At 32.2% G+C, this 17,889-nt stretch overlaps 1 protein-coding gene across 1 annotated transcript; it reads left to right on the top strand.

Moving 5' to 3' along the window:
- The first annotated feature begins 6,846 nt into the window (after positions 1-6,846).
- Positions 6,847-16,175, top strand: LOC121392502 (5'-3' exoribonuclease 2-like). The gene is given in 21 exon segments (XM_041523691.1): positions 6,847-6,921; positions 7,157-7,287; positions 7,690-7,801; positions 7,905-7,970; positions 8,211-8,321; positions 8,477-8,491; positions 9,255-9,378; positions 9,913-9,982; positions 9,984-10,018; positions 10,073-10,113; positions 10,237-10,311; positions 10,426-10,445; positions 10,447-10,523; positions 10,526-10,556; positions 10,749-10,806; positions 10,856-10,913; positions 11,165-11,263; positions 13,168-13,305; positions 13,989-14,083; positions 14,983-15,089; positions 15,965-16,175. Coding segments are annotated over 21 exon segments (1,749 nt in total).
- The last annotated feature ends 1,714 nt before the right edge of the window (positions 16,176-17,889 follow it).

The following is a 17,889-nucleotide window of genomic DNA, read 5'->3' as shown; positions in this document are numbered from 1 at the left end:
AGGTATTAAGGTAAGTCCATGTACATTTATTGACTTGTACATAACAACAACTTTAATAGCATTTTAACTTTCGTGTGTTTTTTATAGATACTTGTATAATTTCATATTTCATTAAACTTGTATATTGGTCTTGTTGGCAATGACTGGTTTAGTGGAATTCTAATAATGACAACATCATCAACCTAATTTGCAATTTATTTTGTGAGTTATTGAAGCTTTTTATTATTGTTTTGCCAGCTGTCTTTTTCTATTTCATTTTTGTTATTAAAGGTATTTGATATTTTCTGAATTTTTTCTATAGAAGCTAGAGAATTTTTGAGCAAGCATCATTAATAGCACACAAAATATTGCATAATGTCAGATCACCATGGAATGAGAAGAAGGCCATTCACATTATAAGGGATTTCTGTTTTGTAACTTTCCTAGTCAACTTGTACTCCTTTTTGCTAAAATCTGTAGACTTTCAAGACGTCTTAAAGATTATAAACCATTTCTTTTCTAGCTCATTCTTAGCTCGCATTATGACAGAGTTAATAGTCATTCTTAATTGTCAAAAAAATAATTATATAAATATATTTAAAATTTAATATAAATAGAACTAAATAATAATCATCTTTCTTCTATATATCTATGTGTCCAATTTTACAATGCTATTTATCCATTCACTGCTTTATATATCCATATCATCCTATCATTTATCTATCAAAAATGTTACAAATTTCTATATAATATAGGTCATACTATCTGATCCTGATAAACAACGTCCTTTCCCAGGACATGGCCCAAACTCTCATCATTGTCTATGTGTGGGTGTGTAATGGAAAGGCGACGAAATGTGCGGAGTTGAGTTGGAAGTACCAAGTAAGTCTGTCTTCCATTTATGGAAAATACCAATTACTTTTTGAATAGTATAATAAGAACTAAAAAAGGAATCCATTGCTATCAAAATTAACTATTAGCAATTTTAGGGTTAAAAATGAATTTGCAATGTAAACCAAACATAATAATTTAAATCTATGTCATAGATTATTGCTATGTCATAGATCCATTACCACACTTATAGATCCATTGATAAATTTATAGGTCCATTACTATGTTTCATTCACATACAATATATCCATTGCAACATTTATGCATCTATTGATATTATAACATGCATCCATTGTTGTTAATTCATCATCTATTCCATTTTATAGTTCAAATATACCTTATTTTTTCAGGGCAAGATGGACAAGGAAAGAACAATGATGGAACATTTAAAGATGGAAAGAATATATTTGAATAGTAAGATGAGGACTAGCAAATTAACTTATGTTATCTCTCTATCTGTCTCTCCCCCCCTCTCTCTCTCTTTCTCTTTCCCTCTGTCCCTCTGTCCAAAGGATCCAGTCTATATATTCCATTGTCAAATGTCCATCTTTATATACGACAATAACACATACACATCTGACCTCCACATAAGGTGTACCATAGACCATGCTTATGGCATAAATAGTAACATGCTATTAATAGTAACACAGACCATTATATTAATATAGTTGCTTATATTTAGTGTTGCTAATATTTTTTAAGCAATGCCAAGATCATTACATTGATACATAATTAAATCAATAGGCTTATAGCACTGATGATGATAAATGCACTTTAGTTCTATAGAGTCTGTTTTTATAAATCTCTGTTAGTATATAGCACTGGCAGATCTGAGTTCACACAACTAGTCGGTTACACTATGATAGCTGTCTCCTACATATGCTAGCTTGACTAATTCATAATATATATTGATATACGTGTATTGTATCAGAAAATGACTTTGAGACCTTTAAACTGGCTAGTTTGGATTTTTCTGACAGAAATATTGTACCCTATATCACATATAGACATTGTATTACGAATATATTTCTTTCTAGTAACAAGTTGTAGAATACTGTTGAAGACTTTTAATTAATTGTTAATTAGATCAATTAAAAATCAATTAACGTTGGTCACGTGGGTGGTGGTTGAGGTGACAAATGTTTCACGCGTTTTCTTGACTGATTATCAAATTGAAGTGTGTGAACGATCTCTTGATAATATAAAGGTACTCCATTTTTATACCTCTATGTTCTCTCTACGACTCGCCTCGTCGCTGGATCGTCTCTTCACTTCGTTGGATCGACTCGCCTCATCGTTGGATCATCTCGTCGCTTCGTTGGATCGACTCGTCTCGTCACTGGATCATCTTTTTGTTTAGTTATGTCATCCTTATCTCTTTCTTTTCTTTTTCTTTTTTTTTTTTCTTTTTTTAAAATTTTTTGTTTATGTAAAGATTTTTTATTTTCACTCTTCATTTCTACAGGACTCAACTTGAACGTTCTTACTGTGATTGGCCTGATGTTCTTGACTGTTCTTCTCAGATGTTCTCTTGACTGTTCTGATGTTCTTGACTGTTTTGATGTTCTTTTTGACTGTTCTGATGTTCTTGACTGTTCTCTGGATGTAAAAGATGAGTCACTCTCCTGCTCATTGGACTCTTTCCTATCTTCCTTCAAGCCTTCTTTCCTCTTCTTTTATTTTTTTTTAATTTTATTTTGGGCTATCTAGCCTATCTACACCATACACACACTCATACAATCTCTAAAAATCATATTCCCCCTGCCGCCTGGCGGCCAAAAAAAATTTTTTTTAATATCCAAGGCCGCCAGGTGGCGGGGGAACCTCTGATCTTCTAGGGTGCGTGTGTGTGTGTGCTGTGTGTGTGTGTAGGTTGGTAGTCCTTTTTCACACTTCCTCTGTCTCTCTTCACTCTCTATCCATTCATTGTCACCAGTTCAGTAATGACTTCTCTTTTTCTTTCCCTGCAGGAGCAGCATTGTTGAAAAGGTGAGCTACCTCTCCATCTATCCATTCTTTAGTAATCCAGTTGTTCCAGATAACTTTCTTTTTCTTTCTCTATGTTCTCTACTTGTGGACTGACTGGAGGACTTTTGAGGACTACTGACTGGAGGACTCTTTGAGGACTGACTGGAGGACTCTTTGAGGGAGGAAGGACTTTCAATTGTCTTATTTTAATTTTTAATTTTCTTTTTTCTGTAATGTTTTTTTTTTTTTCTTTATAGTTTATTTGTATGTTGTTTTTAATTTATTAATTATATTGAAGTTCTCAAAAACATTTTATATCTAAACTTTGTCAAAAGTCAATCAATTATCTTAACTTCAGTTAAAATTATTTATTAATCTTCAAATCAAAACATTTTATATTTTTTTAACTTTGAACTTGTTTAATAAAAATTGAGTTAGTTAAGAATTAATTTTTTTACAAGTACAATGACACTGAATTCTTATTAATCTTTTAATAACTAATGTATTATACATTGTTATACCAATATGGATCATTTTTTATTATTGTGTGAATTCTTTTTTAATTTTTATTATTGTGAATTCTTTTTTTAAATTAATAGTTAGTTGTGTATCATATTATCATTAATGTTTTTAACTAAAAGCTATACCATTTAATTAATAATATTTTTTTAATAATTAATTAAAAATCTATTAATGTCTTGCTGTTCTCTTTACGCGTGCAATGTAATATTTTCCCGCCAAAATAGTGGTGGTCACGCATTTGTTTATTCCTTGCTATGTGTGTGCTCGTGATATTCAGGCCTAGCCATTATCTGTAGACCTTCGACTGGACTCTCTCCCTCCTTTGACTGACTCTCGAAATCTTTACCTATTGAGACAGTTTTTTTTTTCCGTTTTAGTGTTCCACTGCACTCACCTACTTTATCATAGAATGAGCCAAGAATAAGAATATTGAGAGGAAGTGTCAAAAGAACTCTTCATATGTATGGATGTTATGTAGCCATGATTGATCAATGGATGAACACAACAATGATTGGAGGTAGTATGTTAGAAACTTAGTCAATCAAGTTATTTTTATTTTTATTTTGGTATTTAATTGTTAAAATTAAATTTTATTTATCAGTTGCAGTAGATTTACATATAATACAGCAATATGTGTAAATGGCTGATGTATAATTTTATTAATGACAAATTAGAACTGAATTGGGAGTGCATGAAATGATACATTTCAAATCAAGATTTATATGAAAGCTGGCACTGGCTGATTCAAGTCCAGTTAGGGTACCACAAATAATGGAGCACAAATCATAAGTCCATGGTAATAATATGGAAACTACCCTCAAGTTACATGTACAAATAATAAGCGTAATACATGTATGGAAACTACCCTCAATAGTATACATGTACATGTACATGTAATATGGGGTATGGAAACTACCCTCAATAGGTACACATGTACATGTACATGTAATATGGTAATGGTATGGAGCTGGGTACACATGTACATGTACATGTAATAGGGTAATAATGGTATGTAAGCTACCCTTAATAGGTACACATATACATGTATATTAGTTAATGTATTATGTGAAGATATCATAATTATGCAAGATAAAGGAAAAACTCATAGCTCTTTTTGTTGCTCTACTCTTTACAACAACTACTGTATCTATCAGTAATAATTAGCATGAGAATGAGACTTTTGTAATAAAGTCTCATTCCCACATATATAGATTGATTCTCACACCACATCATAAGGCCATTCACATTATAAGGGATTTCTGTTTTGTAACTTTCCTAGACAAATTGAACTCTTTTTTTTGCTAAAATTTGTAGACTTTCAAGACCTTTTAAATGTTGCAAACCATTTTTTTCTAGCTCATTCTTAGCTCACATTATGACAGAGTTAATGGTCATTCCTAATTGTACAAAAAATATATAAATAATTGTGTTTAAGTATGTAAAATTCAATATACACAGAACTAAATAACAACCAATATCATCCTACCATTTATCTCTCAAAAATGTTACAAATTTCTATATATATAGGTCATACTATCTGATCCTAATGTTCCAGTGAAGGAGAACACAAGATAATGGACTACATTCGTAAACAGCGTCCTTCCCCAGGACATGACCCAAACTCTCATCATTGTCTATATAGAGCTGATGGTATGTTGTTGTTCAAACATAGATTATAGCACAAATACATGTAATCTAGTCTTGTGTCATCAACAGTCTGCTCAGAGAGGAAGAGTCTTGGAACACAAGCACATACATCAGGAATTTGGATGTGGGTAGAAATTAATTAGAGCTGAGCAAGTGTTAAGAAAAAATTAATGAAAAATTGCTGTTGTGATTAGATTGGATGTGATCTTTCAGTAGAAGTCACAGACTGTCTTTTACTAACTATTATACTACCTCACTTTATGTACAGCTTTAGAGCAGGGTTTTGAGTAGCTTCAACAACTTTACTAGTAATTGTCAGTTTGCATGGAATAGGTATAAGTGAAAAAGAAGAGTTCGTAAGTGCATGAAGCATCTCTGTGACCTACAAGATTTTTTGCTGGCTGTACGAGTCCTACGTCCACTTGTCCTCAGACCCTTCCCTCTTAATGAAGGGATATCAACACCAGATTACACATAGTCATTATTATATTGTTTTTCTGTACATGTAATAATGTTGGGATTAGCTACACATGAACCTTATTTCACTATCTTAAGAGAAGAGTTCAAACCAAATCAGCCACGCCCATGTGAAGTCTGCAACCAATATGGTGAGTATGCATCATATGATTGTCATGTGATAAATATTGTTACCATGGTTACAGGTCATACTATGAAGGAATGTACTAGAGTGAAACAAGGAGAGGTTAGTACATGTATATAATATTTTTGTCTTTTCCTATATGTATATATGTATGTATGTATTATATGTGTGTTGTATGAGTTGTGAGAATGAAATGTTATTTATACTTTAGTTTGATGAGCTAGCTACTTATATAGTATTGCTCAAGAGAAGCAGTTTTATTTTTATTAGAATTAATATTTTTTAGGTAATGGTATTTCTCTCTCTCTCCTAATATCTATAAACAAATCTAAAAAATAGACGGTTTAAGTTTTAAATACGACTTTGAAAGAGTTAAGGATGATTGGGTTTTCATGTGTTGATAATGACTTCTTACCACATCTTCCTTCACTACAAAATAGGTAAAAAATAATTCATAATAATTTTATATGTAAAATGTATATATATACATAAAGGAGATATACATTATTATATAATTTTCTTTCCAGAAAAGGAGCTATTGACAGACTCATTACTTTGTATAAAGATTTCTTACCATTGTCAAAAGTAGTCCTTTTATTTGTTATAATGAGTACATCCTCTGCCCCTTTAATATAGGGTTATTTGACTCATAATGGATTGTTGAAGTTAAAAATGTTTTTAGTTATATTAGCAGGTAAATGATGACATCGAGACCACTTAGACTAAGTGCAAACTGAATGAGGGTACCTTATATACAATAACAGAATATGTGAACACTGCAATATCCTCATATATGACATATACTTGTATATGTACATGATGTATACCTGAACAGCTTACTACAGTGGTAAGTTAACATGATATATATGTATAATATATGATACCTCCTTTAAATCCATATTATATAATTAATGGGACATTCTCTTACATCTATTGTTAATTTTCTGACCTTACATCACATTCCCATTCCAGCCACTTGGATCTCAGCCTTTTCCAGCTCACAATGTTCGTTATGATGCTTATCAAATGAGACAATCCAGTACATTAACTAATAAAAAAAATTTAGTTAAATAAATTAACGAAGGATATTTCAGTAAATAGCGAGTCAATGACTCTCATCATCTCATATATCTTACGTATCTAGTTCACTTTTATGACTGCAACTTTTAATGATTAAAAGGTTGGGCTTAATGACTGGGCGTGGCATTATATGAACACGTGGGTTTGTTGAGTTTGTGATGGGAGTTCCAGCCTTTTTCCGATGGCTCTCTCGAAAATATCCTTCTATTGTAGTACATTGTGTGGAAGAAAAGGTATGAAATGTATTAATACTTACAAAAAGTGTACGTGTACCTAAACAATAAGGCAGTATTTGACTCTTTGATGTCTGATTTAATGGTGGTTCATATACTATTGATCAATGGCGTAGACTTTAACTTATCTGTGAAGTCACATGACTTATGTATATATTGTATACACTAAGTTTACTTACATATAGAACTGATGTTACCTGAAGCTGCCATTAATACTTGTATGTGTATTTTATAGATGAAGGTTGTTCAAGGGTTAAAAATACCTGTTGTTGATGCTACACTACCTAATCCCAATGAAGTGGAGTTTGATAATCTCTATCTTGATATGAATGGTATTATTCATCCATGTTGTCATCCTGAAGACAAGTAAGATAAACAGGTTTGACCTGTAAATATGTATAATATTCATGTACAGATGATGTGTACGATTGTTTAAATGTTTATATAGTTATATATCATAGTGTAATGATTCTTAGTGATGTTTTTTTTGTCTCATACCCAAAACATTTTAAGCAGATCCTAATATGTTTTGGACCCTGTTCTAACTAACTACAAACCTATTAACTTGTTTTAATAGTCTCTTGGTATATTATTATATATTGTAAGTGTCGTAATTTGGACTGTTCAAGTCTAGATTATAAACTTGTGAAAAGTCCTAGTGTAGTACATCTTTACCTCTTTATTCTTCAATAGTATCAACTGTTTATACTTGAAGTATTGCTATAAAGATAATAGATTTATGACATTTATAGTCTTCCTCAATTTCAGACCTGCTCCAGAAAACGAAGACGAGATGATGGAAGCAATCTTTGAATATATTGATAGGATCTTTAATATTGTTCGTCCTCGTAAAGTCCTTTACATGGCTATTGATGGAGTGGTAAGATTATTTGAAAGAGAGAGAGATAGAGAGAGGGGGGGGGGGGGGGGGGGAGAGGGAGAGGGAGAGGGAGAGAGACCTTTACACTGCTTTACTCTTTTAGGCTCCTCGAGCTAAAATGAACCAACAGAGATCACGACGATTTAGATCTGCTATAGAAGCTAAGTATGTTAATACATTGTATACTATATATGTACCTCTACTGTTTATATACATTTTTGTATCTTACAGTTAATGGTACATTATAATCAACTTATACAACAAAATGCTATTATAGATCTCTTTTGTAGATTGTTTAAAACTTCTTATACACAATTGCATGTACATTTATGATGTGGAACTAAAAGTGTCATAAATTTCTTTTAATAGAAGTTTTTATATACTTTATAATGTATCTTTTAATATAGAGATAAACTGGAAGAGATTAAAGCGTATTCGTAGTAAACTTAGAGAGGATGGTTGTGAACTGCCACCATTAAAACCTGATAATGCTCACTTTGACAGCAATTGTATTACTCCAGTAAGTGAAGAAAGAGAAAGAGAGAGAGAGAGAGAGAGATGAGAGAGGAGAGAGAGAGAGAGAGAGAGAGAGAGAGGAGGTCAAAGACAGACATGATAGACATACATGTGTATACCCATGCTTTTAGACACATGTACTATATTGTTCTATTACAGGGTACACCATTCATGGCTATACATCTTGCAATATGTCTACAATAAAAGTGGAATATATACATGAATTTTTCGAATTTCGAACAGTAACCCAGCATGGAAGGGGATAAAGGTAAGTCCATGTACCATTGATATGTACTAAAACAATAATTTAATAATAATAGAATTTCAACTTTTTTTATGTTCTTACATTTGCCATATGTTATTTTTTTCGCGATATATCATAATATAGTCTATTATATTCGGTTATTATAATAGACTATATATTATATATATATATATTATTATATATATATTTATATAATATATTATATTCTAGTATATTCTATTTCACATTGAGAATGACTTATATTATCCGATTATAGTGGTATTCTATTATATTGACTTACATCATCAACCTAACTCATAACATGGCATCATAGTTAGAAAGATTTTTTTTTTGTGACTCATATTGAAGCATTTTATGATTCTTTATGGCTTTCATAATTTTTACTACTAAAAAGTATTTTTGACAATTTCTGAACTTTTCTGCAGAAGCTAGAGAATGTTTAAGTGAGCAAGCATTCATTAATAATATGAAAAAAATGTGCTATAAAAATATGTGCTAAAAATATGATAATTATATAAAATATATAAATAACTCTACCTGTTTATTTACTTCTCTATATATTTATGCATCCATTTCACCCTGCTGTTTATCCATTCACTTGTTCATGTACTTTATGCGTCCATATCATCCTATCATTCATCTATTGATATAATAATCATCTATATGATATAGGTCATACTATCTGATGCTAATGTTCCCGGTGAAGGGGAACACAAGATAATGGACTACATTCGTAAACAACGTGCTTCCCCTGGACATGACCCAAACACACATCATTGTTTATATGGAGCAGATGGTATGTTATTATTCAAATATTGATTATTGTACATGTATTTGTAATCTAGTCTTGTGTCGTCAACCCTTTGCTTAGAGAGGAAGTGTCTAGGGACAAGTACATTTAGGACTCTTATAGCAAAAATCCTGATGTGGGTAGGCATTAATTAGACCTAAGTGTGTGTTAAGAGAATGAAAAATGGAAAATTACTGTTGTGAATCTTGTGATTGTGTTTGATGTGGTGATGATCATTTAGTAGAAGTCACAGACTGTCTTTTACTAACTAATACTACCTCACTTTTATGTACTGCTTTAGAGCAGGGTTTTGAGAAGCTTCAACAACTTTACTAGTCATTGTTGGCTCACATGGAATAGGTTTAAATGAAAAGGAAGAGCTTGTAAGTGCATGAAGCATCTCTGTGACCTACAAGGTTTTTGTTGGCTGTACTAGTCCTACATTTGCTTGTCCTCAGACCCTCCCCCTCTTACATGAAGGACATCAACACCAGATTACACATAGTTTACTATTATATTGTTTTTTTTCTGTACATGTAGCTGATTTGATAATGTTGGGATTAGCTACACATGAACCTTATTTCACTATCTTAAGAGAAGAGTTCAAACCAATCAGCCACGCCATGTGAAGTCTGCAACCAATATGGTGAGCATGCATCATGTGATTGTCATGTGATAAATATTGTTACCATGGTTACAGGTCATACTATGAAGGAATGTACTGGTTGAAGTTAGAGTGAAGCAAGGAGAGGTTAGTACATGTATATATAGTAAATTTCCTCTTTTCCTATATGTATATATGTATGTATACATTATATGTCTATTGTATGAGTTGTGAGAATGAACTGTTTTTTTATATTTTAGTTTGATGAGTTAGCTACTTCTAGTATTGCTCAAGAGAAGCAGTTTATTTTTATTAGAATCAATGTCTTGAGAGAAGTTAGTATCATGTAGTAATTGATGAGGAACTCTCTCTCTCTCTCTCTCTCTCTCTCTCTCTCTCTCTCTCTCTTTCTCTCTCTGTCTGTCTGTCTGTCTGTCTCTCTCTCCTAGTATCTTCAAAGAGATCTAAAATAGATGGTTTAAGTTTAAATATGATTTTGAAAGAGTTATTGATGATTGGGTTTTCATGTGTTTCTTTGTTGGCAATGACTCTTACCACATCTTCCTTCACTACAAATTAGGTAAAGAATTTAAAAAAATCATAATATTATATATGAAATATATATATATATATATATTATATATATATATATATCTATAATATATATATATACAACAAATGCATACATACATACACACACACACACACACACACACACACACACACACACACACACACATATAAATGCATTATTATACAATTTTCTTTCCAGAGAAGGAGCTATTGATAGACTCATTACTTTGTATAAAGATTTCTTACCATCGTCAAAAGTAGTACTTTAATTTGTTATAATGAGTATTTCCTGTCCCTTTAATATAGGGTTATTTGACTCATAATGGATTTGTTGATGTTAAAAATGTTCAAGTTATATTAGCAGGTAAATGATGACATCATGACCACTTAGACTAAAGTGAAAAAAACTGAATGAGGGTATCTTATATACAACAATAAATATATGAGCATCTCAATATCCTCATATATGAAATGTGTACTTGTATATATTTACATGATGTTTAAGATGTCTTTTGTTGTGGGTGATTTCTAATACAACACTTTATATTTTAGTAATAAGAGATTTATACTTGTATTAGATGTAGTGTTTAGTTTTTTTGTATAAAATTGTTATAGAGCTTGGTAAAGTTGAAGATGAGATATTTCGGAACAGGCGTGATCGTGACATAAAGGACAAAGAGCGACGAAAACAGCAGTCAAAAACGTCAAAAAATAGTGAGCATTTATTGATAATTAACCATTTAACCCTATTAATTAATCACTAATAACTACAGGAAGATATCGTGCTCCAACATTTATACCTGAACAACTTACTCCAGTGGTAAGTTAACATATGATAGATATATATATATATAATATATAGGGAAACTTTATTAACTCTATTATTAAAGGACGTTCTCATGTACATGTATTACACAATAACTGTATATATAATTTTTTTCTGACCCTGCATCTCATTCCCACTCCAGCCACTTGGGTCTCGGCCTTCTCCAGCTCATAATGCTCGTTATGATGCTTATCAAATGAGACATCCAGTACATTAGCTAGTAATCAGAAGCTGCCTCAAAGTATGAAAGCACTACTGAAAAGATCAAAGGTAATTGTTACATGTGAATTTAATATTGTATGTGTACACTAATGTTTATATTCACTGTGATAGTATTATAAATATACATGTAGTTAATGTCTGTACACAATAAATCAATGTAGGATCATAGAGTACTCATGCTAAAAAAAATTTTTCTTTTTTTGAAATATCTTTAAAATGTTATATTGAATGTGAACCTGAGACTAATAGACAAAAGATCATATAGCACATATGCAAAAAATTGATTTTTCTTTTTTAAGAAATGTTCCTATTTTTAAACACTTGTGAAAGCACACCCACAATTGTAATACCATGTCTACGTCTACTACTACTAAAAGATTTCTTATCATAGCTGAGAAATGTGGTCTTAAGACATTTTGACATTTCTGTGTCTGAGGAACTAACTCTTGTCTTTTCTTGAAAGAAATTTTCAATTTAGACATATTATGCTAGCCACATGTGTGGGTGTGGCTTTTTGCAAGTGGAAAAGAATATAAACTAAATAATTATTTGTGTGGGTGTGACATGCACCTGCCTGTGCTTTTCATATTCTTGTAATATAAATGCATCTTGATGGCTGAGTTTAAATTATGAATATACAATAGAATACCCTCATCAACTTATTACTTAATATAAAATATATATATACCAATACAATTAGTAGTGAGGTTAAAATTTAGTGTTGTTATATAATATTATTCACATAAAATTGATATATGTAACTTTTCTAGTCTTTTCAAGAACCATCTACTTTCAGTCCAATGATTTGGCAAAAGGGAGAAAGAATGGAGAGTTGGAGTAACGATAAGGAAGAGGGAAGAATGAAGACGAGGAAACGGCGAGCTTAATGATTATCAACAAGGGAACGAGATTGAATTTGAACCTGAGGACTAAGAGACAAAGGGAAAGAAAGATGGCAAGTTTGATCAATGATAAGAGTGAAGAACGAATGAAGAGGAACGTCAAGCAGTTGATGATCAACATTGGGAATGGACTGAAAGTGTTCGAAAAAATGAGGTGAAGTTATTTAGGGTAGTAATACTATGTAGACATCCAAAAAGATAAGTTATGTCACCATTTTATCAGTTACTTTATTACATGTACAGTCGTTGAAATATGATATTGTCCCTTTCTGCTTAATTGGCCCTGTATAAACCTTCATGTTTTAGGTTGTGTGCTATCAATCATTTAGTATCCGGGTTTAGTGTTATATCAGATCATTAGTATCATGTCTGCGTTTAGTGTATATCAGGCTTAGAATCATATGGTTTAGTGTTATATCAGATCATTTAGTATCATGGTTTAGTGTTAGGTCAAAGTTAGTAAATGTGATATTGTGATTGTGGAATAGTATACACAAAAGTAGTACATTAATTATTGCATCTTTGAATCCTGAACTAATTTTGGAATTTATTTTTTAATTTTTTGGAGGCTTTAAATATATTTTAAAATATGACATTCATCTGTTATATGGTTTAAAATTCTGAATCAGTATTTTAATACAAATATAAAGTGTATAATTTCATTTTAGATTTGGGAGGAGGGAGCTGGGAAGGAGCGTTACTATCAGAACAAGTTTTGTGTTTTCATGTGATGATGTGGAATTTTACGAAAAAGTTGGAGAGTTATGTCTCAGGGACTGTGTTGGGTAATGAGCTCTTATTATCAGGTAATTTGAGTGGGCATCCTTAATATTACTTGTGGTAATTACAATTACAATGTGTGTTATCTCAATTATTATGTTGATAATCTACATTGTTATTTTTATTGTTGTTATCATATTAATATTTTGATAATAAGGACATTCCTTTAGTTATTATCAATAACTAAATGACCCCTAACCTTACAATTGTTGTAACATAAGTAGGATGCTATAACTTTATAATTTACATAAATACACCATTGTACTATAAACTGCTAGTGTTTTCGGTTTATTACCTATTATAAGAATTCTTAATAATCATCTAATTACTTTATTGTGTACTTTTTATTTATGTTTTTTATACGGGCTGTCCATCGTGGAAATGGTACTATCCTTTTCATTATGCACCTTTTGCCTCTGACTTTAGGTACATTGTAGATAAGAGATAGATTTGAAAGAGGTTCACCGCGGTAAGGGGGAGAGAGAGAGAGAGACGAGTGGGGTAGGTAGAAGAGGGCGGGAGCGGGAAAGGGAGAGAGAAGAGAGAGAGAAGGAGAGGAGGAGAGAGAGAGAGAGAGAGCAGAGCTGAGAGGAGAGACGAGAGAGAGGGAGACGAGGGAGAGGCGAGAGGGATAGGGAAGAGAAACGAGTTTTATCATCATCAAGAAAAATTTAATTTTTATGGAACTATATATTTGTAAACTTCTTAGTTCCGACCATTAGAACAACTTATGGGTGTGGGTTTTCCCCAGCAAGTTGCAAATTCCTTCCTCCCTGTATGGCAAAACCTCATGTTAGGACGAAAGTAAGTTTAATACTACACTATCAGTTATTAACACCTAATATAAGTATGGACTCTGATATTCATTGACTTTTTCCCGTCAAATTTCAAAGTTGACTTAAAATGGAAAGAAATTTGCTTGGCAAGTAAGTACAATATGTACATGTACATCAATACTATTAATACCACATATACATGTAAGTATGACATTTATGGTGTAGGTATATTTGTATTTTTATGCATACTTTCACCTGTTTATAGGGTGTGGCTTTACTTCCATTTGTTGATGAGTATCGATACTGATGCTCTAAAAGTGACATCTAGAATCATTGACTCCTGATGAAAGTATGTGTTACATCAAATCACTTAAATTGATTTTTTACATTGTAACAGAGGCTCGTAATAGTTGGGGTTGTGATTGTCTCTTGTACATAAATATAATCGGCTGTATGCCTTTTTAAAAACACTCTATGAGGCTTATAATAAAGACTCTCCAGATGGATTGGACAATGAGTAAGGTTTCATGCAATATAATAAGCTGTATAACATGTATATAATATACTAATATAAAGTATTTGTTGTAATATGAACATTTTATAGCCTGTACAAGTAAACCCCAAGTCATCTCAAGGTGTATCGGGGAGGGTGTGGCCTAATATGAGCATGAAAACTGTACTCAAGAAAGGAGGGTAATGTACATGTTCAATATAACAAAGACTTACTACACTATTATTACTACATGGATGTAGGTTGGTAGAGTCATTATTGCCACATTTACCAGATATGAGAATTCACAAGTTATATGGTAATGATCTATTACTATGTAATATCTAATATCAGGACATTAGTGTATTTAACTAAGATATGTATTTATTATATTATTAAACATATTTATTGACTTTTCTTCTTATTGTAACTTTCAGATCCCACTTTTGACTCTGGCTATATTTTATGAAGCTAAGCTCCTTCCTAACGTCATTATGCCTCCGCCCACTTTAAGACCTGACGACATGAGATTTGCTTCCACCTGGTAGTTTAGAACTAGACCTCAGGTAAACATTGACTGACATTCCATATTATAGTATGTGATGTCTCTTGTAGACTGGTCACTCCTCGTGGTTCACAAAAACTCCATATCGTTACACCTCAGTCAGCTCGAAATTTATAAGGTATGTATTAAAATGGGACATACTGTAATGGAATGCTTACAATGACTTTCCATGTGACCTTAATATTATTGATTAATTTGGAAAACCTAATGTTGCTCTAAAGAATTACAAATGTAGTTTGTGTATATATGTGTTGCTAAGCAGCAATTTTGTGTAGGATGTATACAAAACTTGGTATCCGGGTCTGAGCAATCATTAATGTACTTGGATACCAAATTTGTTAAACATCCATTATAAAATGGCTGCATAGCAATTACTGTGTGGAAACTGTTTGTTTCAAATGTTTTTAGCACAACATGTGCTGTTTTTTCTGACTAAGTCACATGTTTATGTTAAGATAATATATGTATGTGTGACTATACAAATAAATGTACTTGTACATTAAGTTTTATATGTAATCTTGTATTGGCTAATGTGATAGCAGTTATTATACAGTATTCTTGGTTACAATCCTACTAAGTGCATGTATAATCATGGGGGATTTAATGTACTTCAAAAAACACCTCATTGTACTTGTATAATATTTATACAATATTTTTCAGTCCGTTCTTTTAATTTGTCTTTCACTTTTATTTTAGGAATGCTCTTTCTGATCCTCATGACTCACACAATCACGTCATTATACTGAGCAATCTCCATATCAACAATATCAGTCTGACTATCGACCACCACCTCAAAGACAAAGTAAAATAGTCCCCCTTTAGAAAAAGAGTAAAAAATATTATGTATTTTGTAGCTCCATCATATGCCTCTTGGACAACCACTTCCTCCTCCTCCAAGCCACACCTACTCGTCACCTTATCAAGGCCCTCCAGGTTTTCCTAGCTATCAACCTCAACAACACAGCTATCATCAATCATCCTATCAACCTCGTCATGATCAAAGACTTCCATATCAACAAGAATTTAGTAGATCATCTCAAAGCAACTATCCACAAGGGATTATAATGATCCCAGGGGTTACCATGGTGATCTATATCATGATGATATGGACGTCAAGAGCCCAGGGTTATGGACGATCTGGTGGTCCTCTCAATAATGACACAAAGACAACAAGCTTATGACCCAACATGAGAGAGATGACTATTACGTATGTTATCTATAGTAATGTTCTGTGTCTATTAACAGTTTTTCCCATCCACTTAGAAGTCAAGGCGTTAAAGGCCGTGTTAACTGAGGCTATAAATACATGTATATAGATTATATAGTTATTGATCTTAAATCATTACAGCTTATAAACCAATAAATTTATTATTATCTTTTGTATAACTTGTGATTATCATAAGTTTATTTGTAAGATCCTATCAGCAAAATCATTGTTATGATTATAAACAAGTGGAGACTAGCCTTGTCAATAGTTGTATTGTGTGATGTAATTGTAACCACTATTTGGTGTATTATTATTATACTACCGACGCCAGCCTGGTGCTTAGAGAGGAAGGGAATGCATTGATTGCATTCAAAGTATTACCGGAAATCCGGGTAATACTTATTATTTTAAGTAGCAATGCAGGTGTTTTGATCACGTGATAGCTAATGACGTAGGGAGAAGGATTAAAAAACGGCGTCTTCACTATTATTCAATCAATTCATCATGAAAGGACTTAGTTGTCGCTAAGTTTTATGGTCATATATTTTTTAATTTTGAATGATAAATTTTACAGAATACAATATAATTTAAATTAAGTTAAAAAGGTTAAAGAAGTGTTAGTGGGAATACACAACTAGCAACCAGAAAAGACGAGTATTTCTCTGACAGTACCTTGTATGCTCACAAGACCATATTACCTCAACATAATATATTATTATCAATCAAGTTAGCACAGATAGAATATAACTATTACTACTTAATGCTTTGTGATGTCAAAATATACGTTTGTCACAAGGGGGGAGTTTACCTATACTGAAATATTCATTGTAATTGTTAAAAGGAATGATGATTATAGAATTTTAAATGTGGGTGGGTGTTAGTGTTAGCGTAGGTTTTGTAGTATAAAACCAGTTGCTAACAGCTGCTAAAAATAATAGGAGCTTTTAATTGTTGCTCTCCGTTTGCTATCAAACACGAAATGTCATACAACGTCTTAATTTTCTATTTATTTCTGCCTCTCTTTATAACTGAGGCAAGCCTTAACGTGGACCACTGTCCGAGATAAAGCAGCACTTTGCAACGATGTTTTCAAATCAGGGTATTTCATAGAGAAAATAAGTTCTCCAGCAAATGGCTGGTGTTTCTGGAAAAGTGGTGGATTATGTTTACTCATCAGAAACTTGTAACGGAAATTCTTAATTCTGAAGGTAGAAAAGAGTTTTGCACCAGCCAAGACCCACAGGGCTAGACACTTTTTATCCTCAATTCAACTTCACTAGCTTGGACTACATGGAAAGAGAAGGCAAAACTTGGAGTGTCAGACTTAACCCGTACATGACTTCTATGAGCACATTCATTAAAGATAATAGAGTACAAAGAACATAGAAGGCAGAGATGATTATGGACTCAAATAAGGAGAATAACCCTTCATTTTATAATTTTATCGTGTCATTAATCCCTACTGCAGCAGTGATATGTGGCTTGGAAATGATACTAGAGAATTTCTAATATCACGAATCAGGTGATCCTCAAGTTGGACTTCTTAGGAAATATAAGCAACCTGAAAGTCCA

Source organism: Gigantopelta aegis, unplaced genomic scaffold, assembly GCF_016097555.1.
Source record: "Gigantopelta aegis isolate Gae_Host unplaced genomic scaffold, Gae_host_genome ctg3978_pilon_pilon, whole genome shotgun sequence".
Lineage (NCBI taxonomy): Eukaryota > Metazoa > Mollusca > Gastropoda > Neomphalida > Peltospiridae > Gigantopelta > Gigantopelta aegis.
This window is presented reverse-complemented; position numbering and strand designations above follow the sequence as displayed.